Here is a 25709-nt window from a genome sequence, read left to right as displayed (position 1 = left end):
TTCTAATTAAAGTTTCAACAGCAGACCAAGCATTGAATGGTGGCTTAGGATTTGTAAGACATTTTCTGTTTGGCTGCTTTTTGTGTGTTGAGTTTTTGTTGGTTGGTTTTTTAAATAACTATTGACTTCCTGAGTGATAAAGACCATGTTCTTCATCTGAACTGGAAAAAATACATCTGTGAACAGATCTGAAGTGTTTGAGAAAGAAGACTTGAATTTTTTCATTCAGCATAAAAGCATTTGCATTTCCTATATATTTAAGTTCTATCAAAATACAGTAAGTTACAAGAGAATATTCCTGTAAATACAGACATTAAGTTGAAAAATATTCATCTGATTAGTCTTAAATGGAAGTGAGTTTTGTGCTTCATGCTTTATTTCTGCATTTTGCAAAAATATTTAGATAATAAGAATTCCAAAAAATCTTATAGCATCACAGTACTTAAAAAGGACTGGTTACCCAGTTACTGCACTGAGGTGGCTTCTTATGCTTAATTTTTCAAATAAGCTTTATTAATGATGTTAAAAAGTCTTACTATAAAAAACAGTATTATCAAGGATTTTTTAAACATTTTCTCTAATTTTTAAATTTTTTTTTAAATTTAGAGATTGGCAGTCAAATCTAGCATGAAGAGATTTTATTGTTCAAACCTCCTAGGCTTTTTTTTTGTTAGTACCTGTTAATCCTTAAAACCTTTCACTTAAAAAGCTGCTAAGTCTGAATATAGTTTTTACACAGCTTTTTTAATTCACTAAATCAAAATTTGCATAGATAAATCCTGCTTAGTAACAGCTTTTTCAAAGATGAGATTTACTTTTTTTTTTAAAAAAACCACAAAGTAGTAATTTAAAAATATTACTCCAAGCCTGTAAAATATTGGACATGCAAGTACAGGTGGAAACCACACAAAACCTCAACTTTTGAATGGAGTGACACAAAATAATTTCAAAGGAAAAAAATCATGTTATAGTGTTTAATTGTGCATTACAACTAGATTTTCCACAGCTAGCAAGGTTCAATGACGTGAATACAAGATTACTTGTGCTAAAGCCATAGGTTGAGCTCAAGTGGCACATTGAGAAGCAGTCACAGCCTAAATCGCATTTACTCACAGTGCTTGATAGGCTTAGGCACTTTGAGACTTCAAGGACCTTTGAGGAAAGCTTCACATCATTACTAGTACTGATGCAGTGGCCCAGAAGCACTGATGTCCCAAATTTATGACATCCTTCTGGCACCCATACCATGTCTGGCACATGGCCAAAGGAATGGGAAACTGCACCAAATCCCACTGGTTTTGCTTAATGGCTGCTTCAGAACAGCAGGGAATCCTTGCAGCTGTCTTCTATTCAGGTGATGATACTGACCTAACACTTGAGAAATTGAAGGTCTCCTGAATTTGAAGGTCTTTTTCTCTAGTAACACAAAGTTTTCTTGAGAACTTGATATAGACAAGCAAATGGGTGATTCAAGACACTCACTCCTCAAAGACAATAAAAGGTTTAAAAGTATATATTTTATGGACTATGAAGGTACTTGATTGAAATAACAGATGGCTTCAGTGAGAAAATAAACGGGTAAGAGCCACTCGTCAGCAACAACTACCAGGAAGAAACTCACTAAATATTCAGGTGTATTTTACATCATGTATCTCTGAGAACCATATCCAAGAGTCTCAAAACAAGTCACTGTCAAAAAACCTTTGTCTACAGTCACATTTTCATCTGAGAGACTGAAAAATAGCATGTGCCTTACAAGTTGATATCAACTTAAGTGAAATTCTGCTCCCTCTCTAGTCATTGCAGTTACCTAAATGTCTGATGAGCATTTTAACAGTTATGACTACAAATTCCCCTCCCCTGTGATATCCTAAAAGAGATGCTGCAAGCCAATAAAATAAGTAATTAGAAATATACCTTGTTTTATACAGCCCTGGGCAAGAGTAAATAGCTCAGGTGATCTCTCCTCCAACAACTGCTGGTGAATATTTACACATCTTAGAGTCCACCAAGGTAAAGTCTGAAAGAAAATATGGATATTTCAAGTTCATAACAAGTATAGCCCTTTAAGAAAATAAAAGAAAAAAACTAAAGTGGTTTGAAAATATAGACTTTGTGATCTATTCAATTCTAGTTTTCATAAATCAAACCTGTCTAAAACAGCTGTTTTACTATTAAAAAAAAAACATAGCCTAGCATAAAGATGAACAGATCCAGGCAGTTCTGTGGTGCTCCAGGGGTTTTATGGATTTTCCCTCTATTAATTCCTCTAACTGCTCTTTGAACCCTGCAAATCTTTAGTACCACCATCTGGTAAGAAATGCTGTGAACAGCAGAAAAAAGGAATACTTGCATACACTTATTTTGGAGCAGTCACTTGCTACTTTGATTTCATAGCTCCTGACTCTTGCAACAGAAAAGGACCAAAATAAAACCAAAACCCCAAATCCAGCTGTTTCTTACTTCTTTTCTGTCACATAGATTATTTTAATAGAAAGCCATGATCTCATTCTTCAGCAATCTTCCAGCCTGAAGAGTCCTAACTATTTAGTTACTGTTTGTATGGAAGCCATTCAGTATTTCTGATAATCCACTGTCACCCTTCTATGCATTTTTTCCTGTTCTGTTTCACCTTTTTTTATTTCTTCAGGTGGCATAATTTAGCCTGAGAGAGGCAGAATGGGAGCAGAATTGCTCTTGAGAACACATTACAATCCCAATTGATAGTTCTAATGCCTGTATGTGAACTTCAGAAGGGCAAAGATGTTACTGAACTAAGCAATCACTCCACAGCATGCAGAGCTGAACCACAGCCCAGGAAATATCTGATTTTAGAAAGCTGTGTACACTAACCATAAATTCCCCACAGTCTATTAACCTCTTCTCTAGTTGCCACAGGAGAAAATGCATGGGAAAGTTAATTTCAATACTCTAGTCTCAAAATTATACTTAAGATTATAATCTGTGAATGTAGAGTACACCTCTACAGAGGCTCTTATGATTGTTATTTGTTCTGGTGCAGCTAGCACACCAAACATTTTCTATGAAAGATGTTTGATTGTTTCAGAGGCACCCATCTTCTGGACTTTTTATGCAGGTATACTTATGCTCCAGACTGACCTAAGGGTTGTGCAGTATTCAAGCACAAACATCTAAACTAATTACATGGAGCTGATGCTAATGTCCCTAGATCGGAACTATCAAAAAGAATAATAGCATCTCTTTCCAAGAGCAATGAAAGATGACTTTTGATATCAAACTGGACTGAGTAAAGCACACAAACAGGCTTCATGAAAGAGGTCAAATCCCAACATTTCATCATTTATTTAGAAATATAATCAATTTAAGTAACAAGTTTCAAATTACTTGAGTTTAGCTTTATACAATGAACTATTAACTTTCCCACACAATGGAGTATCCAGTTTAATGATACAATGTCCTGAGGCCTTATGCTCACCACTTAGAAATTACAGAATCAGCGAGAATATATTTTTAAAGTTTCAGATAAACCAGCTGAGCTGTGTACAGTATTCTATCAGCAATGTTTTCTGGGAACCAAGTTGAAAACTTACGGATTATTTTTAAGCATTTACTCTTACATGTGAAGTATCATACAGGGGTTTATTAATGCTCTAGATAATACATTTTGAAGCATTTTACTTTGTTTTAAATTTATGTGCACTACTATTAAAACAGCAAAAGTATTAAGAGGCCACCTTTGAATCAAGCTGAAAAAAACAAGAAGGGCAAGCTTTAATTGCTACATCAACCTGTTGATGAAAGTACTTCCTATCAGCTGTTGCCTTTGAACTAGTATTCAAACTTAATGTAGACAAAAATAACTGAACCTCAACCCTGTAGAATAAAGCTCCCCATTATGTTATTCTTAGGGGAGGCATCAGGGGAATTCTCTATACCAGGTACATTTGCTGTTTATCTGACTGACCCAGTTGCTGAAATTCAACAGCACTCATCTGTGAATAAGAGGGAAAACGATGGAAGAACTTGGCTTCCAGAAACGCAGTACAGCCAACATCTCCCACACAGTTTAATTCATCACTCATACAAAGACCCAGCTGGGAATGGTTGTTGTCAGCCAAGCATAAAGAGAGGCCATTTTGATCTCTAGCCAAATTCTGTTCAGCTGGAATTCAATAAAAAGAAGTTGCTGCTGTTAAAGGTCCCTTGCATCCAGAGAGCCCTGCTACCAACCAGGCTGCTGCTGAACTACAAAGGTACAGAGCCTCTAAGAGTGCTTCATCATGTCTGCTTGTTTTTAACACACAAACACAACACAGATTTAGAGTTAGAATTCATACAGTAATGGTTAACAGTATCCAAAAACTTGTTAAAAAGGGTATAGGGACATGTAAGCTGCATTACTGGGCATTCCCAGCAACCTCCTGACAAATAATATCACAAAGTATAAAGTCTGGATAAAGTTGCTGTATTAAATTTTCTCATTTTCCAGCTAATGAAGACCTCTTTCCTCTTTTTTAGGGAAGACAGTGAGTAACTAGCTTATCTTTAAGAAGAAGATACTTGTGATTAATTGAAATCACTTTGTCCTAACTGTTTCTTAGAGGGAAGAACCTCAGGGCTACAAGGAAAGAAACAGAATGATTCAATGAGGTACGAAGAAAAGAATGAGAGAACCAATTAAGCAGTAGCTTGTAGTCATAGTCATTAGTCACATACTTCTTACCTGGAGAGATGTGAGTTTGTGTCTTGAATTCACAAGGATTATCCTGGCTATAAGCAGCAAAATAGGATGAGAAGTCAAACTATAAACTGATTCACCATCTAGAACCAGCATCTTCAGAATAGCTACATGCAGCATTTTTGGCTAAAAGAAGGGGGGAAAAAAAGACAAGTTTCAGGAAACTTAAGTTTATTAAAAAAATAATGTAACATAGAACGAAAAAAAAACTATTAAAGTATTTAGGGAAAATGTCTGTTCAAAACATAAAAAAACCCAAAAAACAAAACAAAAAAACCCTAAAACGCTGTCTCTAGGAGTCTCAACCTTTTACCAAATCATGGTAAATTCTACACTATTTCTTGCTGTCCTGATACATAACATCAATGCAATCTGCAGGACACCGATTTCCTCCCACCTGAAACGCCATGTCATCCAGTCAACTAACCCCAAACACATTCCAGTAATACATTCATTCCCATGATCTAAGGAGAAAAGCTTGGTAAATCCATGCCATTCAATTTGCAATCACAGAAACAAAATTTTATAATTAAATTAACCTACAGCACTGAAACACACTAGATATTCCTGCAGTGTTGTCAGTATATGTTATGTTTTCTATCCCCAGAGGGAGCTTCCTGTTGGAATGGCATCAGAGCAGCAATATCAGAGCCCTTACTCCCTTTGTCTGATAAATAAAAAACTCTCTCTGCTTTGGATGCATTCCTGTATGATGTTCTCTACAGTAACACTTTCACTTAATGGCCCTGAGGTGGCTCTCCAGGGACTCTCAGTGGTGACTGTCACCTCATCTGACAGTCACCTATTCTCCCCTGACTTTTGACACAATGAAAGCATTTGAGCAGTTTATCTTCAGGCTCGGGGAGATATCCATTTATCAGTCTATTCCTGGCTCTCATACGACAGATTTCCCTAATGAACAAAAAAATAAGGTTTTAGTTTTCAGTTGTTATAAAAGGGGCAGCAAAGGGGAATGGAAAGGAGAAAGCAGAACAGAAGGTTCAATGACAGCTTGCATTGAAGTCACTTGCCTGGGAAAGATTCTGAATCAGCCTACACAACCAAGCTATAAGTTACTCGAATCACATTTCAGCTTTTCAAACTAAACAAATAATTCCCGAGTTATTTGAAACTCTTCTCAATTCCTGTATCAACAGGTTCTATCAAAGACAAAAATTGTTATGCTATATGAATCTCCAACATCACCTTTTAATAACAGAGTAATCTTTAAGTTTATTCTGTTTAATAACAGAGTAATCTTTAAGTTTATTCTGTTAAGTTTACACTGATTTACTATGGGGTTTTTTAGTTAGCATTAGCATTGAAAATACTTTTACTTTGCAGACAATGATTTTGGACAAAGGGGAATTCCTGTATGACATCACTTCAGTCATTTCAATCCCACTGTGGAAAATTATGATCACAACAGTCAGACAAACCTCTTGAGAATAAAGGAAAAAAATTGTCAACTGGAAATACACTGGATCTGTTGCACCTCTGGCCATTCAGAAAGGAATAACCTTATCAACATCTGTAATTTTGAGAGGGGAAAGTCATCAATCAGTACTTCTAAATATTAATTTTTCAAATACACACATAGTGGGACACTCAATACAGTTTTCAGTTTAATGTAAACTTTTTCCTATCTGCATGTTTTTGATTCTTTCTATAATTAGAGTAGACCACACTTAAAATATCCAACAGGAAAGCAAAGGAGATTTGTTATAAAACCTTTTTCAGAAACAGCCTTGCAATGCTAGAGTTATCAGTACTTGTTTAAGCACTGTAGTAATAAATTAATCTCAAATTCACATTTCAGGTCCTTTCACCACAAACCTCATTCCTGCTAATGTAACGTTAACAAGGAATGAGGGAGGAAGAAGGGAAAGTTGAGATGACATATTACAGCCTTGACAATAAGCCAACAAGTCCCAGAGCCAAAGAAATGCTATCTTCTATTTTAACAAATCTATATGCTTTTTCATGAAATAAATCCCATCCAGAAATGCAGGCATCCTCTACCAGACAAAGTTTAAACCAACATTCATTTTTCCAGCCTGTATTATCCATGCAGAATTCACTGCCCTGATGTAGTCTTTAAGGTGAGAGAACAGCTACAAGTAAGAAGATACTTAAGGTGTTATGGCTTCAAGGACTGTAAAGTTAAGAATAGAAGTCCACCAAAATCTCAAACATTGGCTAAGAGCAAAAGGAAATTCTGAGCTTGGGTTCTTGTGTTTAAACACCTAAACATAAAATGCATTGAACCTATCTTGTAGCTCCAAAATTTCATGTATCTCAAAATAGACACAACCCAAGATTTGCTAATATAATGCTCCTTAGCCAGTAAAGCTGGATTAGATTTTTGAGTCTTTCTATTCTTCATCAAACTTATCACAAGGTATAATTATTTTATTCAGGAGTAATTCTTAAAGCACAGACACATTATACTAGATAATTACTTCATAACATATGCAGAGAAATCACTGGAGTAGTCCTCTAGCTTCTGCTGGACCTGCAAGTGGTTCTGTTTGACCATCACAAATCAACACACAAAGTACATACAAATTAAGCTCAATTCAAGATCAGTATTTTTTAATCTCTGAAGCACAGAGATTATTTGTTTTATACTCAACTTACAAACAGTAACTTAATGGCTACTTTTTAGTTAGTACTACTAAAGCCCTGAATCAACTGCAAGCTGGACTGCATTCCTGTGTATTTCAATTTTCACAGTATTTCAAAAAATATTTCCCTTCACAACTGGAGCCACCTGAGTAATGATAAAAATCAGAAGAAAGCTCCTGCCATTCACATTCAATAGCTCTAAAAATAGAGTGTATGAGAATTTTAGTTTAGGGAATTAGTGTTCTTTTCTTGCTAATGATAGACTAGAAGCAAAGTGAGCATTCAAAATGCTTTTACTTCTATATTGAGAACCACTCTGGCCTTTGTAACATTTCATCAGCTCTTCCTGTCTTGGGGATCCTTCCCCTGTATATAAAAATGTAAGTGCAGACATAAAGAAAGAGACAAAGCCAGGCTAAAGGCTTGGGAAGACTTGATTAAATGGAGGCAAAGGTGGGGTGTAGACAAACAAATGATCAGATCAGGAAGCTTCTACCTGTGGCTACTAAGCAATATATACTGGGCTTCTCATATTTTTAAAAATACAAAGACTACTCCACAACAATTTGTCATTTGGCAAAGCTAAGGTGATCTACATTTCAGATTAACAGAGGATGTACTGAGGTTACCTGCCAAAGGTTTGGTCCTTGAAAACAGAATTCACTCTTTACACTCTAATGCAATAGAAATACTGCTTTTGTATATAACTTTTCTCTGTTATGTTTATACTTTTCTCTTCAGCTTTCTGAAACGGAGGCAAGATTACACAGGAGGCTGTCCCCAGTTTTACAAGCCAAATCACCAACAGGTAACCTAGGGAAAGCTGAGTCCAGATTAAAGATAATCATGGTGAGCTCTTGCTTGAGAGCACTACAAGTCAAAGAAGCACTCTGGTTATGAAAGCTCTTGTTCATAAACCCTCTCTTGTTCATGAGGTGACTTTGCTCTGCTATTAAGGGGGAATTTTTCAAGTGACTGCATTAAGAATTAATTTCTGCATTAAGATTCCCCCTTCTGTTCTATATTCATACCAAGAGAATGCAGGGCAAAACTGTAGGCAATTTTAGCAGACTATCTTTCCTTACAAGACCCTGCCTCCAGATTTAGCCTTTATCATGCATCCTTACGTTCCCCACAAGAGGGAGAAATCTGCATAACTTTCAAAGCCTATATCTTGCTGGTCAAGCACAGATTTTTTTCTTCCTAGCTATTGCATGCTAATAGAAGCCAAGCATCTGGGCCTGAAAAAGGAATTCGCAACAGACTGAATTAACAAGACCAAGGAATCACACTGGATTTGAGACAGCAGTGCCACACAGTACATTAGTGTTTTTCATATTAATTATGACCATGACTAGAGATTCCAACCGAAGCATGGCAATATTTCAGTCTCTTCCAGCAAAAGGATCAAATAATGCATAAAAGAAGGAGTAGTAAAAACATTTAAAAAAATAAATCATTAAACTGTATTCCAAAACTTATCCTTTGGATCAGCCTGGAAGCTACAAAAAGAAGAGCAAGAACTGTTGATAGATGTATTTGGAGAACTCCTACCAGTTGTTTACAGGTATTATCAATTAACAGATTGAGATCTTCCAGATGGAGCTTCTCACTGTTACCAGATATATTCTATTTGTGAATATGAAATCAGACAACAAATAAAGCATCGAGCAGCTTGTCCTCTCAACATTCTTAATCAGTGGTCTTCATTAGTACCACTACACATAATTTTCCAGTTCATCCACTAAAAATACTGAGCTCAGCTGTATGAGGTAATACAGAGAAGCTCGGAAACCTAAGGCAGAATAAAGATGCTCCAACTTCAACAGTTTCATATCTTTTATTCCCTTACACGCAGAGGCAGCGAAAACTTTCTTAAGACACAAGGAGCCCATTACTATAAGCCACTTATTTTAAGCACTGAGCTCATTAATAATGTGGTAGTCTAACCCCAACAAGATCAAAACAAGAACTGCTAATCCACCTTAACTAGAATTCAGTATTTTTCATCTTTTTTTACCACATTCACTCATTAAAAAATGCAGCGTGGTATCGGTCAGACTATTCAGTGGTGTGATAAAGTCTCTCAGTTACTTTAGAAAACTGAAATACATCTAATAAGTAAAATGCTACTTTTGTGTGGACTCTGAAAATTGCAAGTGAGTTCTGCAGGACATGAACCCAAATCTTAATAGAGTAAATGAATATAACCATAGTTTAGAGAGAAGGCTAGACTGAAGGAGGAAAGGGAAATAATAGACACATACTCATTAATATTGTTCATTGAAGACATCCAAGAGGCCCCACTAGCAACTCATCTTAAAGAGGTTATTTTATTTATTCTTCACTAAAATAACTGCAGTCTCATGCAGCCTTACTGCACTTGTAAGAAAAGACGTTATCTGGGAGCAAAAATGAAGCTATGTCACTGATCCAGAGGTGAAATTTCCAAGGACAGAAATGGCAGCAGTTATATACCCTGGAAACAAAGACTAATCCAATAAAGTGTTCTGAAAATAAGAGTTTTTAAAATATTCATTAAATAAATGAGACATTGTAAAGGTGAAATTTAGTGACATTACTTAGAGCACGCTAAAAGTAACACGAAGATGTAATTCTTTAACCTTGATGCGGGAAAAATCATTTTAGTTTGAAAACCTAGAAAATTGATGATCTGTTTAAAAAGGAATTGTATCAGCCTTGATGACAGAATATGGAAGGTTACAACAGACAGAGAAACTTAAGAGTTCCATTTTTAACCCACATTTTCTGAACATCTGTGTATGCACAAAAGGAAAGTTGGATTAAAGGAAACAAAAAATGTCACTATTGAATGTTCATTTTTACAGAGTGCTCATATACTAAGAATCCTTGGAATGAAAAGTACATAAAGAGAATTCAAAACATAATTCAAAACCTTCTGAATTAAGACTTTTAATAAAGAAGAGACCCGGATATTATATTTTAGCATGTAAGTGTGTAGTGCCCTTAGGAAAAAAAAAATCAACACAAACAAGTCAGAAGACAATACAGATAACAGTAATAGAAATAAAGGTAAACTTCTGCCTGAATGCATAAATAGCTAAACCTTGAAGCAATATGGAAGTCTCCTGGAGCCCTCATTAGAAATAAAGTCCATTTTCCCTTATAATCTCTTGCCAGTGTAGTTTCTGCAATACCACCCCTGCATAAGCAAACACATTTCAAAGCATCACACTCCCAGCCACTGCAGAAACATAACAGAAACCAAACAGGAGATCATGTATTTCCTTACTCAACAGGGAATTTGTATATCATTCTTCCAGACATTAAATGAAATTGCCTGGAAAAAAGGAAGGATTTGGGGTGACCTAATTGTGGCCCTCCAGTACCTGAAGGGGACCTACAAGAGGGAGCAACTATTTACGAGGGCATGTAGTGACAGGACAAGGGGGAGTGGCTCAAAACTCACAGGGAGTAGGTTTAGGCAAGGAAATTCTTTGCTGTGAGGGTGCTGTGGCACTGGAACAGGGTGCCCAGTGAAGCTGGGGATGCCCCTTCCCTGGAAGTGTGCAAGGCCAGATTGGCTGGAACTCTGGTCGAGTGGAAGGTAATCCTGCCCATGGCCAAGGGCTTGGAACCGGGTGATCTTTAAAGTCCCATCCAAGTCAAAACATTTAATGATTCTATAAAATGGTTAATAGAAATTATGAATACTGTATTTTCCAGGTCTATGAACTCTGTCAGTGACAGCAATCCCATAAGTATCATCTTGGGCTGCAGACTGCATTAGACTGCAACCTGTGCATACACACTAACATAGAATACAGAGTTCTCCAGTAAACAGAAACCAAAATTTGTAAGAATATCATAATATTTAATATAATGAACAAATTATTAGGTTTTATTATTTTTACTATATACAAAGGCAAAATGAACTACTTTTTCCTTCAGAGGTAGCACACTTCAAAACTTTTGCTCATTTCACATCCCGAAAGGTTTAGTACACTTGGTTTCCACTGTTACTTATTTAGTCGTCAGAAGACAAGATTTGAATTTCAAGTATCAAAAATCATGCAAAAAATAAGCCTATCTATACATACTGTTGTTGTCATTATATTGCAAAGGTTCCATGTTGTTGCCCCCTTATTGCAAGACTTTTGTATCTCCTTGATGTTTCTTGAAGGCATCTCCTCTAATCACTGACTCTTCCTTTTCCTGCAGTAGCCATCTAACTCCAGTTCTCCCTCAACCAACCAACCCACTCCTTTATAACACTGTTCTTATTGGCTACAGGTGCAGCCTGTTAAAATCAGGCCTGCTCCTAATCTTTAATAATTAACCCAGCTGAAACACCTTACGTCTAAGATTACTTTCTATACTACCTTTATTTTCTTATATTCTATCCCCCTACATACTGTGCCAGCCCTAAAAGATAAACTAAATTTATAAACATCTATTTAAAAAACCAGGAGCAATACTGTATCTGAATTAGTTATTTAGAAATAATACCTTGCAAATGAACGTAAGGCAGGACTTGATGAATTATGGAAAACATGTCACAGTAAGGCAGCAGAGCCAACAGTTTCACATAAAACTTTTCATATGCTCCAACTTCCCCTCATTTCAGTTTACAGCACTTACATGCCTCATGGTCCATACCCTATTCTTAGTGAAATTCTTAATTCAAACTCATGTATAGATTCAGCATTAACAGAAACTACTGATATGCTCTTCACTGACACAATGCAGCAATCAGTATTTTACCACAGCTTTAACCCCAAGAGAAAAATCAAGAAGCAGTGCTAAAATCCCATGTGAGGAGAGTCTGGACTGTGGTACTGCCATGAGGAATAACACACACATCTCACTAAAAGAAGTTAGGGTGTTGATTAGTAATCCACATAAAACGATAACAAAATAAATAAAACTGACAGGCTGCAGTTTCATCTCCCACATTCCCTTCTCTTTCCAAAAGCTCTATATAAATTAGCATTTTTGTACTAATATTATCTCCACTCACTTGGCATTCAGGAGCATAACAGGATACTGAGCGCACAAACCTACTGTTACCATCTGCCAAACACTCTGCTATTTGCAAAATATGCAACTTCTACCTTTCCTTAAGGAGGGGAAATTTCTAAGCCATTTATAAACATCTTTCTTCGATTCAGCTAAGAATGTATCCCAAAATAAACACATAAAAAAGTTTATTGATTGAAAATGCCCTTTGAGTAAATGCCTATATTAAAGATACCTTCTCCATCCAAACCCAACATTTCCAGCAGGAACTAAGTACAGAAACAGTAACTACTTTTAGGACACTGCTGATAAAACTGAAGATGCTGCAATAGCAGCTGGTAGGATTGATGATTATGGCAATTCATCTAGCACCCCACCTTGCAGATGTGTCTTCTCTGACACAGTGCTATGGTTACTTGTGAAAAGCAGTGACAATAAAAGGAGAGCTTATAAAAATCCAAACCCACCTCACAGAATTTCTGTAACAATGCAGGCGGCAAAAAATCCTGAAGCTTTAACTGAACAGGAGGCCCAGTCCAATTGCTTTGAACGAAGAGTTGCAAACTCCCCACACCAAGCAGAAACATCAGCCTCTGCCTGCAATACAGATAAGAACAGCAATTAGCAACATATTACATTTTCACTTAAAGCTACAAGACCTGATTAAATCTTGTGCTAGCTCAAAACCCTCAGCTTTACCGAAAAAACAAAACAAACAAACAAAAAAAACCCAAAACAACAAATAAACAAAACCCCCCCCCAAAAAAATCACTCTCCTATGAGGAGGGTTCAATGAATGGAATATTCAAGAATGCACATAGGAAACTAAAAGTCCTTGAAACATGTTTGTTGATAAAGGTTGAAACTAATGCCCAACATCTTGGAGGTGGAGCTTATATATTTCACAATTTAAGGCTGTACATAACTACCAGAGATCAGAAGACTAGCAAAGGATGCAGATAACCCAGTATTTGCATATTGCATGGTTGTTATAGTTTCTTACTATACATCTAACTCCCAGCATTTTCACAGAGAAAATACTGCATTAGCATATGTTCCAAAAGAGCACATTTATTTTTGTTTTGTCATAACTGTTTATTTTCACTCACTCTAATAAAAAAATTAAATCAAAAATTTAGAATACTCCCTCCAAGTTGGTTCAGATACTTTGGCAGTAAATAACATCATAATGGTCTTTATTTTAAATAATAATAATTTATTGAAAGATGAAATTAAGAGATTTTGCTTCATTTCTGAAACTAGGTATGGCAAAATGTTCTTTAACTACAAGACTAAGCTCATTTTACATTACTATGATTTCTTTAGAAAATAATCTATGTGGTCTGCAGAAGGCAGGGCACAATCTCTCTGAATTTAATGGTTAATTTAACAGGTGTAGACTTTTGAGATTTATACACAAACTTCTTGTTTGTTTTATGATACCTTAATAGCTCAGAGCCTTATTGACTTATATTAACACATAGAAAATGGGTCTCCTAACTACAAAAAGTTACATTTTAATTGTGCAGGTTTGATATAAACACTGGTATGTTAAGGAGCATAATTGAAACAGAAAAACCTAGTCCTTTCTTTTTGTAAGAACAGAAACTTAGAGATGTAAGAGTGCTCCAATCAAAGCAAAAAAATAAAGTGTTATACAACCCCTTAAAAACAAAAGTAAAATAGAAAAGCCACACACAAACAAGCAGCTTGTGGGCAAGAATGCAACAAAAGATGCAGAACAATAGGAAAGCAGGGGTGGGGAACATTTAACTGAAAATTTAAAAAAAACAAAAAAAAACAAAAAAAAAAAACCCCAAAACCATATTTCAGAGAAAAAGGACTGGCATAAAGAGTTCCTGTCGAACAAGACAAGGTAACATCTCCTGGCTGTCATTATTCAGCCAGTAACTATCTGCTAGGAAATATGAATATATGAATACATAACCAAGATCACCATTAAACTTTCAAATAACTCAAGATCAAGAATACAAAGCACTCACAATTATTGTATGCTAAATTATTACCATTACACATGAAATATCAACACTGGTATAAATTTCTTCATTTTTCTCCCATGATAAGTTATACTTCAAAGCTTCTGAAAGGTAACACAGAACAATCAACCATCCCTGCACTGTGATTTTATACTCCAGTCTTTTGAAGATAATTTTCATTATTTTATAATTTACTGTTTCTACTAGTAACAGTTTATTTATTTATTTTAGCATTACTGATATCTATCTGGAAAGCAAACTTGCTTGTAGAGACAGAGTTTTATCCATGCAGAATGCCTCTGGAACAACTGATAACCAAATCCATCACTTTGGCTGGGATACCGTTTTTCCACTGTTTAATTTGTCATCTTTTCCCATTTCAGATTCGTGACCAACTCCCAGTCTCCTTATCACTCACTCTGTATCAGAAAACAAATTTCAAGCTGTAATCCCTGCAAATGCTGAACTCCCTTGCCTATCCCCTGGTATTTTTTCCCTAGAGAATGCATTCTGTCTCCCCAACTGCCCTTCACACTCACAATGCAGATGCTCACCTCCCAAAGGCTGCCTGAAAAGCAACACAGAGACTGCTGCCAATGTCCCCCTTGCTAGGGCGAGCTACATAATTTATTTTGCATTTATCTTTAGATATATGTATCCATTCATCTCATTTTTCCTTTCTCTGTGTGAATGGGGGTTGTGCTGCCTTTTTTTAACACTGTTTACACTGAGTCAAATCATTCTTCACGATACAGAATCACATGCTTAATAATCATATTGCTGTATCAAATGCTGTTCAAAAATAAAGAACAATAGTGCATTTGTATTTCCAAAAAAAAAATGGATGTGCATACAATGCTAGAATTTACAAACAAAATAAAAGAAAAAATATTCAATAGCCAGGTTCTGCTTAAGAAGTTACAGGTTTCTGCTCTTTTTAGTGATGCCATAAATTGAAAAATAGTAGCCAAAAGTACTCAGTGTCTAACTTTGCTATTTTTTAATTCATTAACATCAAAGCAAGATGCAGAAACAGCAAGGATGTCTTCATTTTCAGTTTTCATTCCATACAGCACACCAGTTAACCAACCATCAGATGTTCCATGGGAAATACCATTCAGTCTTCAATTTGGGAAACCATAACAAGCTTTATAGTATGGACTTCTTTTTCCAAGTATTCATTTATATGTTGAATATGTAGAAGTAGCAAATACAGGCTCAACAAAAAACAGTGTTAGAGCTCATTTCCTTGTTCCTTTAGATTTTGGAACCTACACACTATTTCCTTCCAGTCTTTTGAACCAAACTGTATGCCAGGCAAGGAATGCACCTTCCTCCTATGGAGCTCAGGAAAAAACAAAAAAGACATTCCCCTTCTGCACGGTTAACACATATCCTATGGCTTCATCCTACAAATTTTGCTGATTAATCACAGCCATGAAGCTACATTTTCTGCAGAAAAGAGCTTTTAAGCATTGAAGTGAGTAGCAATAGCAGGAAAAAAGTAAACAAAAAAAAAATCCTATTCAACACATTTACTACAAGGAATGCTTATTTTTTAGGACATAAAGGATTAAAGTGCCAATTTGTCTGGGGCAGGGAAAAGAAGGCAATCAGTTAAAAGGGTAGAAAAGTTGCACCAATTTTTAAAATGCTGCTAAGTAATTTTTGTTACAGAACCATGGCTTTGAAAGTGGAAAAAGTTACAGAGAACTTGTCCAAAGAAGTTACCATCTAGATACAAATTTTGAGATGTTTTGCCCTCAAGCTGCTCAGTTTTAACTTCAGAAAAAAAACTCCTTAAGAGTTCTTTTAACACTATTACAAAAGTGTACTTTGCACTGTTTATATTGTGCAAAAAAAGGGTAAGATTCATATTATCTTTCTCTTTCTGATTGAATTCAACTCCTACCGTGTTTTTAAATCCCCAGAATTATAACTTTCAATTCAAGAAAAAAAATTATTTTTACTTATCCCATCTACAGAAAGTCACAAGAAAAACAGTGTCTTACTGAATTTTCTGGGCTAGAACTTAAGAGGTTTGCTGCACTTTCTTTGAATCACTCAGTGGAAAAAGAAAATTATATTTTAGGCATTAAAAAATATAGAACCCCTCCCCTTTCCATCATAAGCAATGCAAAGTCTGGATGCAAAGGTTACATAGGTTCCTTCCATAAGGCCTTCACAGGACACAGAGTCTGCAGGTAGGAAAAATAACTATGTAACACACTGCAGAAAGTCACCCGGGACCAAGATAGTACACTAAAATAGGAAATTACCTGTCTTTCAGACAAGCAACTTCGGTAGAAGTTTTTGTATAAGAGAAAGCCACAACTTAGTTCCTTCAGCCCCCAAAACCTCTTAAATTATTACTAATGGGGCTAGAAAAATTCACTTGGGTGCTACAAACAAAAGTTTGTAGTGTTTCTGGCAGACACTGACAGGTTTTGCTTTCATTTTGAATAAAACTTCAGGCTATCATTTTGGGCAGAAAATCCTCTGTCTGCTTCTGAAATGCTTAAATATTGCAGATCTGCCTCCATATATTCTGGCAAGGGGGCTTCTAATATAGCCCAGAGCTGTAGAGCAACAAAGAAAAACCACAAAGACCATAGAGCTAGAGTGCAAGCAGCCAAGCAACAAATTCCTTTGCTGTCTGCAGCAGGAGTGCACTATAAAGTTCAACTGATACAGATTGTGATTACTTTCAAGAAGCTGAATGGCTTGAAAAGGCAGCAACACATATTTGAAGCAATAATTAAGATCAGGATTGAGTGTGTTTCAAGTCCTGACTGATTTTTCTCTCCTTATCACATTATTCAAATTACCACAACAGAATCTAGAATTATCAAAAAAATTATCCAGCTAATATTTAATAGTAACAGCACAACAAAGTAAGGTGAAAAAAAGAAACAAGAAACACCCAACAAAAACCATGCACAGAAAAAACCTCGGAACACTAACTCAGAAAGCAGGAGTGCATTGTATTGTGCACCACACCAGAAAGTGTGTCAAAAACTCATCATGATCATGAACAAATCTCAGCTCAGTTTTTCAAACATGCCAGCTCTTTTTTTTTCTCTGATATTTTAGCAAAAATTCTTAGGCTTATGTGTGTCATACCAAAACACACATATTTGGATTCTGCCAACACTAACTGGTTAAAATTACCTTCCTCTTACTTTTATTCTTTAATCTTTACCTTCTCTTATCTTTTGGTGAAATTTTTCACCTTTTAAAATACTATATATGTACATATATATATATATACACACACACACAACACATGTATAGTTCTCTGCTTCTACTATCCCTAGCATGCTAGATTTCAGTCTGTTCATTATTTACATAGCAAAATGTGAACAGTAAATGCAAACTCTTTAACAGCAACAATTAACACATAGAGTACAATTAAGAGAGACTGTATCAGAGAAAGTCTTGGGAAGAAAATAATTAATTGATGAACAGTATCCATGAGTAACACCTTACTGGTTTTTACATTAGGAAGAGTAGGACAACCTCAATATAAGTCAGACTTAGAAATACAGGCATTGCTTGCACAGTAACATTACACAGTACTTCAGGGAACCACATAAATGTAATACAACATTTCAGAGAGAAAATTGTTAATTGTTTGATGATATATGGCAAAATGAATTTACATGTGTGACTTCTTTACATCAGAACTTTCTGAGGTACTCACTGTAAATAAAGCTAATGTCTTCAACAAACATCATTTGTGATACAAAAAATGTATCACAACATCATTGTTTCTTTCACTGGACAGTAATGAATAGATGCCCAAGGGAGCAGGGGGAATAACACAAGAAATTTGTTTTCTGCTTTCCTGTCAGTACAAGGATTTTGAAGGCCCTATACAAATTCGACATTTTTAAAATGCCTTTTGTAAAAATCAAACATAGCCTCTATTAGACTTCCATATAATAAATAATAATTTCCACCTTTCCACGTTATCAACCTCTGCAGAACAATCCAGGTATGCCAGAATCTGTTTCTCCAAGTAAGTGTCAATGTTCTCCTCTGTCACAGAAAATGCACTGAAAACATTCTGAACGGCTGAATTTGAAAATATTGCCTCATATTTCCCATCAAACATCAACTGCAGTAATGATCCACTTTCTGGAAGAGAAAAAAAAAACAACACAGAAATCAGTGTAAACTTTCAAACATTTTTGTCTTTCAAGACCTATTGAACATATTGAAATGAAAATATCTACCACTCCCCTACTAAAGAATGTATTTTCATTTCCATTGCAGGGAAAGTGCAGTTGCACTGAAACTCAAGAGCAGCACTAGCAGGTGTCACTTCATTCAAAATAATTTGTATTAAAGTTACAGTGAAACACAAACGAGCAGATGAAGATAAAACAAAATTTCAGGAAAAACAAATGGATGGCCTTTTAAAATACTTCAATTATAACAGTAGGATGTTCTTCCTTCAAAACATTTTAAATTAACAGTAAACTGCTATAGATAAGACAGTAATGTCACAGACCAGAGAATCTACTTAGGGGAAATGCAACAAATAAAAATGATTCAATATTTGCAGAGTTCAGTTAATAAAGCCTTATGCAAAACTGCAGACACTGCTCAGTCCTTCATTTACAAGCTTGGAATACTGACAAGCAATGGGCAAAGAGATTTTATCTTTACAAAAGAATTATCTCCTATGGTAACACTACTACCTCAACGAAAAGCCTGCACTTGGAGCAGATCCTTAGGGGTAACTACTAAGGTGGATTTAGACCCATGACTGTCTCTTAGGCCTGATTTCAAGACAAAGGGAAGTCAATAAATGCTATATATTTCTAAGCAGCTTCAGATTCATCAAGTTCTTGACCCAGGCTGCAACTTTATTTACAGAAGTTATCTTCAGATATGCTACAGTGCAATCAATGCAGCAATTGTTGGAACAACCTGGCTATGTTAAAACCTACTATCCTTGAGCAAAACCATTATCTGCCTACCCTGCATCTGTGGCCACAGCTCATGCAGATGCACTAACTGGTTTCTGAGCAGATGATGTAGGTGTTGGTGATGGTTCAGCTGAGCAAATGCAGAGGTCTGCACAGGATAAGTGCCTCACTGTCAATCCGTGATTCCAGCTGGGGATTGCAGCTCCCTGAGCTGCACTAACATCAGCAGCCAGGTAACCAATTTAACACTGGCACAGCTGTGGAGCCACACAAGCAGCAGCTGTGCAAAGAACTGAATTGAACACCAACCCCAAGCCCATCCAGCTAAACAAGGACTTTAAATTTTACAAATACAGGAACACAGAGGGCAGAACCACCTTCAATAACAGCAATGGATGACTCTGTAGTAATGGGTGACAGAGACTCACTCATTCTAAAGTCCCTGCACCACACTGCTGACTGAAGCTTACTTCAGTTCTCCACAATGAGCTACTGAATGATGTAAGAGACAATGTGTGTCGTGTATTATTTAAAAACACTTTAAGCTGTACATGGAAGGACATATACAGTGGTACCACAATGCTGCTGACATCATGCCCTCACAGAGAATGGAAATAACAAGAGGCTTTTCTCCAATCTGTGCTTTGGAGAGACTCTATCACCAAATGACACCTTTTCTATATTGGATTATAGTTGCCCAGACAGGCAATGGTGTAGTTTGTAGAATAACTATGGGCTGTGAGGACATGTTGATGAATGAGGAATACTGAGGTTCTTCTCTTTCCAGTAACATAACTGTCGCATGTAAAATCTGCTTTTCACTCTGTGTGCAGCTTTTTATAGGACACTATACAAATTCAAGGTCACAACTTTTAAATTCATTTTCAGGATCATCAATAGGAAAGGTCCATGTAAATGATGACTAAGAATCATCACAAACCCCACCATTTTCTATCTCCACTGCAAGATGCCTTTCTTCAACAAGTTTTCCCCACATCTTATAGCAGCATACTACTTAAAAGCTCCTCAAAACAAACCAAAGCTAACAAAGAATCCGACCAAAAAAAAAGTAATCAGAAAAACTCCATACCACAAACAGCATTGTTGAAAAGACAGATGTGAGAAATGTCAGTCACATCAGCTACCATTCCTGGACAGTACAATAATAAAGGTCAATTGAAAAGTCACATAAGGAAATTAGTCCTGTATGGCTCTTTTCCAAAAATCAGTAAGTGCTTAGGTAAGGATAAAAGAGATTTTCAATATGCTACAACATGGCACATGACTTGAGTACTTCAGTCTGCCTGAAACATGGAAGCACCTTTACATGACAAGGGTTACATTCTAAGAGCTGCTGCGCTCCCCCGCAGGAAAGCTGCGTCTAACCAAGTCCCTTCAACAGATTATTTTCCATTGATCCCTCAAGCAACTGTGACCGAATAGCTAATAAATATAGAAAAGGCAGCTCGTGCCAGACTATCCTTCCCACGTTCTGCTCCAAGAGCGTGTTCCACCTCACTGCCAAGCTCCAACAGGCAGGCAGGCAGGAGCCTTTCCCTCCGGAGGCGGCCGGAGGGAGCCCCTCCGTGCTTCCAAGCCTCCCGAGTGCTGGCATCAGGCGGCTGCCGGGGCGCCTGCGGCCCCGAGAGCGGCCAAGGAACCGTGCGGCGGCCCGGCCGCTGCTGCCGCCCCAGCCCTGCCCGCAGCGCCCGGAGCTCCTCCAGCCTGACAAGCCCACGGCCTCCCCCCGCCACAGCGCGGGCAGGAGCCCCGGGGAGCTCGGCGAGGCTCTGACAGGCGCCGCAGGTGAAAACGCCCGCGGGAGAGAACCGCCAGCCGCAGCCCCGGCTCGGTCCGGTGGCTCCGGACAAGCACAAGGAGCGGGCACCTTCCCCGGGCCGGGCCGGGACCTCCCCTCACCTGCGGCCGCGACTTCGCCCTGCTTCCACTCCAGGGACTCCGCGGCGCTGAGGAAGCCCCTCAGCAGGGCGCGCTCCAGGGCCAGCATGGTCCCGCCGCCCGGGCCCGCCCCGCTTCCCGGCACCGCCGCGCTCGGGGCCGCGATCCCCGGCACCCTCAGAAGCGCACACGCCGCCCGTGCGAGCCCTCAGCCCATGTGCGGGCAGCGGCCACAGGGAGCCGCCATGACAGCGGCGCGGGGCACGCCGGGAGGGCGCGCTGGCCCCGCCCCGCCGCGAGCCGTCGGCGTGAGGGGAGCGCGGGCGCCGCCATGGCCAGGGAGGGCGCTGAGCCCCCCGGGGCTGGCACTGAGCGCCCGGCCACAGCTTGTGAGGGAGCGGGGGTGGGCGCAGGCACGCGTACGTATCCATATGGAATCTGCCTGGGCTGTTCCCTGAGGAGAATCACCGAAGGGGTCAGGTTAGAAGGGAACACGGGGTGTCAGGTGGTCCAGCCTCCATCGTCCAAGCTCCCTGCTCAAGCAGGGTCATCCCAGAGCACACGGCACGGGATTGCATCCAGGCGGTTCTGGAGTGTCTCCAGTGGGGGAGAATCCACAGCTTCTCTGGGCAATCTGTTCCAGTGCTCAGTCACACAGTAAAGAAGTTCTTCCTCACATTCAGCTCGAACTTCTGTGTTTCTGCCCTCGGCCTCCTGTCCCATTGCTGGACCCCACCGAGCAGAGCCTGGCTTCTTCTCTTGACACCCTCCCTTCAGATATCTGCACATCCTCTGGGGAGAATCCTCTGGGATCCCGGGCAGGTGCAGGCTGAGGTGCTCAGGGCAAGCAGGTCAGGATCGTGCTTTGGTCTATGCCCGTGTTAATTTCAGCAGCTGTCCAAACACAAGTTTGATAATATTAAAATTAAAATTCCTATTGTGAGATTTTGTGCTTTTTATTTTCAAGGAAAACCACTAAAGTAACATTTTCTGTGAATAAATAGTTACTAAGTATAATTCCTTAGTAAAAAGAAGGAATATTTTGCTGTATTCCTCACCACTGCCAGTTCCCCCACGTGTAGGGTTTCACCCTTACAGTTCAGTTCTGGGAGCATCTGGAAACATCTGGAAGCTGCAGTAGGCATGTGGGCAGGAGTACCCCGGCAGGAATTAGGGCGCTCCTCCCTGGCACTGGGCTGATTGGTACTGCTTATGTAAAAGATCAGTTGCCACAGACTTACTGAAATTTAGTGCTTAAGTTTGCTTCCCTGAATTATTTGAAGAATACATGTGTTTTTCTCTAAGAACAATCAATACGCTTTCTTTGCATCTAAGGATAGCTTCTCCCAGATGGCTCAAGGGGAAGAAAGTCTTTGCAGGGCTGTGTAGTGCAGATTCAAGATTTTAGCATAGTGAGTAGATAATCAAAATTTCTGACACAGGAGTTTTCAGAGAATAACCTTCATCTTTAACTTTTTTCTGAGAGTGTGAGAAAATTATCCATATGAAATGTGCTACTGTGGTATCTGAACCAGCACATTTAATATCACCTTACAAGATAACTATGCTGCTGTATTGATGCAGTACTTATCTTCTGCTGCAGGATTTTTTTCCCTAAAGCCTTTTATAGATAATCTTGTGGACTACCAAAAAAACCTGCTTACTGTAAAAAAAAGATTTTGTAAGCTCCAAGCAATTAATATTAGCATAGATTTATTATAATGATATTTTTAACAGTGAGCTGCTGTTTGTAAAAGCTGCTGTTACGGGATTTTCAAACTGATCTTGAATTCTGTGTGCCAGGTCTCTGGTACTGCTGGGGAGAGAAGCGATTGTGTTGTGTGCCATTTTTGAGCAGGAGCAGATTTGCTGTTTGAGGAGTGGGGAAAGGGGAGAAATTGTCAAGGAAAAACCGGCTCATTGGTGTACCAGGATGAAAATTTGCAGGACTGTGCAACCAAACTTCTGCAATTCTAAGGAGCACGTTTGATGCACCTGTGTAGAAGTCCATCTGAAAATCCTTCATTTTTTGCCTCACAATTGTCATGAGAAAAGACTACCGAAGGGTGAGAGGAGGGGAGATGCAAGGCTCATATTGAGGAATTCTATCAGTTTTTCTTGCTTTGGCTCTGTCAGTTGAGCCAAGTTATGTCCCACTAACCAGTTGGTCTCTGTGATCCATCATATTCAGGGTTACATCGCCTTAGTTACAGTGCCAGAAACTTCAAGCTCCTTGGAAGCTTGGGGGGCCCTGGTAGATGCCAGCTAAATGTTCAAACTCTGTTCTTGGATTTTGCTGAGTTAAAGCACAGGCCCTCACTGTCAGGAGGGGGGTCCCTCAGAAGGCTCCCAGCATATTTACAGCTTTTCCAGTTTACAATTTAAAACCAGACTTGCAGTCTGCAGGTGAGAAGGGCAAAAGAACAGCAGTGATTACACAGCTCCTAGCAGGTATCCAGGCACAGGCACGATGCTTGGTGTGCACTGTGGTTGCTTCTCTGCACTCACCAGCAGCTCTGCATCCCTCAGGTCTCTCTGACCACTTGGCCAACTTATGCTCTTGCTTCACCAAACCCCAAAGAACAAAATCACTGGGCAGTCAGTGAAGTGGAGGTAAAAAAAGCAACATTTCAAAGGTGCTAAGATAACAGAAGCTAGGGAATTCTTCTCTTCCTCACAACTTTATGAAGCAGTAACAGTAAGTGTAGGCCACTGCACCACAGGAAAAGAAAGAGTGATTCAAATCACTCTTTGCGAATATAAAATGAAGAGCATGGCCAATGGCAAATAACCCTGGACAGCTCTTCTCTGGTATTGTGGCAGCTCTTCTAGAAGCTGACAGTAATCTTCATTAATCATTTGGAAAATACTATACATTAATATTACTGTATCTCTTTTTGTATGGTATCCAGGATGAATAAATGAGTAGAAAAAGAGGAAGTAGGTCTCCAATAAATGTGTAAAATGCAGCTATAATATTTGAGGTACAGTCTTCTCACTCATAATAGGTTAGTTTTTCTAAAATTTAGCCATTTAGTAGAACATATATTGCCATTCCTGATGTACATAAATAAGTATTTGCTGACCATTTTGCATATGTTGCTCTGTTCCTTCTTTTTCCTCCTTTTGTGTCACATCAGAACATATCTCATCTGAACTTTTAAAAAGTATTCATTACCTTATTAGCAGAAATTTTCTCTGCCTCAACTACATCTGTGAGTTTTCAGATGAAGAAACCAAAGCTTATGTGACAATAATTCAATTTACTGTTCAACAAAAGAATTCCGAAATTACACTTTCATTAAATAAGCATGTCATATCTGCCCAAGTAGACATTTGCAAAGTATTTAATGCCTTCTTATATGAGCTAATACAGAAACATTATTTTATTATGTCTATTTTTTTTATACAGCAACATTTTCTCTCTTTGCTAGCTTTGAAAGGAGAGAAGAATTTAAAGTGAGATTTAAAATATATTAAATGGCTCTCATTAATTGGATTCTCTTTAGTAGTCTGAAGAAAGAAAGCAAACAAAACTGGTTCCAGTCACACTACATTACACATAAATTTTAGTTGAAACAGGTAGAATATTTTATTAAAACTACATGATAATTTTGATCTCTTTAGTGTACCCACAAACATGATTATATTTTGGAACATAGAATGTGCATGGTTACCTGTAAGCAGAAACATGTTTTTGAGATTACCACACATTGAATAGAAAGAGTGGCTAGTTCAGGCTCTGGGGTACATTTGTGTCACAGCCAGGTCGTGGTGGCTGCAGTGCTCCTGCTGGGTCATCCCTGTGGGGCTGCGTTGGCACGAGACTGGTGGGCTCATCAGAAACATGGACTGGGACAGGCAGCAAACTACAGGGGGATGATGAGTTCCTGATCTGGAGCTCCCAGCTGGATCCTTAACACATTGTCTGTCACCTGGGAAGAGTGAAGCTCTTGGATTTGATCAGCACCAATTGTGCCTGAAATCACTCGCAGTGATGTTTTTTGTGTTGGGCCTCCAAAATTTGGGGCATCTCTGTGACTCTTGACTTCAGTAAAATTTGGTGCATGACTTAGGGAATAAGAACTATTGGTCATTCCTGGTTTATATGTCAGATTTGGTGAGTTCTGTGAATGAAATATGGCATGTCACATTAATGTAGAATATTCCATGTGAATCAGCAGAAAATACCAGATACATGTCTGTGACTATTTTTATAAAAATATAAAAAGCTGTTCTATTCATCTTTCTTAGATTCTTAAAAACATGAGCTGAAACCTTACATTAGGCACTAATGCATTTGATGCAAGTTGGATTCCAGAATTGTTTTAGATCTACAGAATAGTCACCAAACTGAGTTGTTACAATGTACCTTCCAGTACAATTCTTCTAACCAACTAGCATGAAGGATTTAACAGTGGTATTGGCTTAAATGCTCTGTTTTGATTTGTAATGGCAGGAACACAACAAGGAGGAATCTGCTTGATGAAAAGTGTATTACCCTAAAACTTCCCATTGCTCACAGCT

The 25709-nt window shown here is 38.2% G+C and overlaps 1 protein-coding gene across 3 annotated transcripts in view; it reads right to left on the bottom strand.

Annotated features, from left to right (window-relative positions):
* TTC27 (tetratricopeptide repeat domain 27) overlaps positions 1-21427 on the bottom strand; it is a 112065-nt gene extending 90638 nt beyond the window's left edge. For 2 of the 3 annotated variants that reach the window (XM_058802118.1, XM_058802119.1), the window contains exons 1-5: positions 21204-21427; positions 18309-18486; positions 12817-12946; positions 4706-4846; positions 1918-2020 (exon numbers count right to left, since the gene is read on the bottom strand). In XM_058802118.1, coding sequence (XP_058658101.1) covers positions 1918-2020; positions 4706-4846; positions 12817-12946; positions 18309-18486; positions 21204-21291 — 640 coding nt within the window. In that variant the 5' untranslated portion in view covers positions 21292-21427. Of the gene's footprint in view, positions 1-1917; positions 2021-4705; positions 4847-11430; positions 11541-12816; positions 12947-18308; positions 18487-21203 lie in introns of those variants that run through there. The other variant, XM_058802120.1, reaches the window with a different exon arrangement.
* Positions 21428-25709: the final 4282 nt, after the last annotated feature.

Source organism: Ammospiza caudacuta, chromosome 3 (genome assembly GCF_027887145.1).
Source record: "Ammospiza caudacuta isolate bAmmCau1 chromosome 3, bAmmCau1.pri, whole genome shotgun sequence".
Taxonomy (NCBI): Eukaryota; Metazoa; Chordata; class Aves; order Passeriformes; family Passerellidae; genus Ammospiza; species Ammospiza caudacuta.
This window is presented reverse-complemented; position numbering and strand designations above follow the sequence as displayed.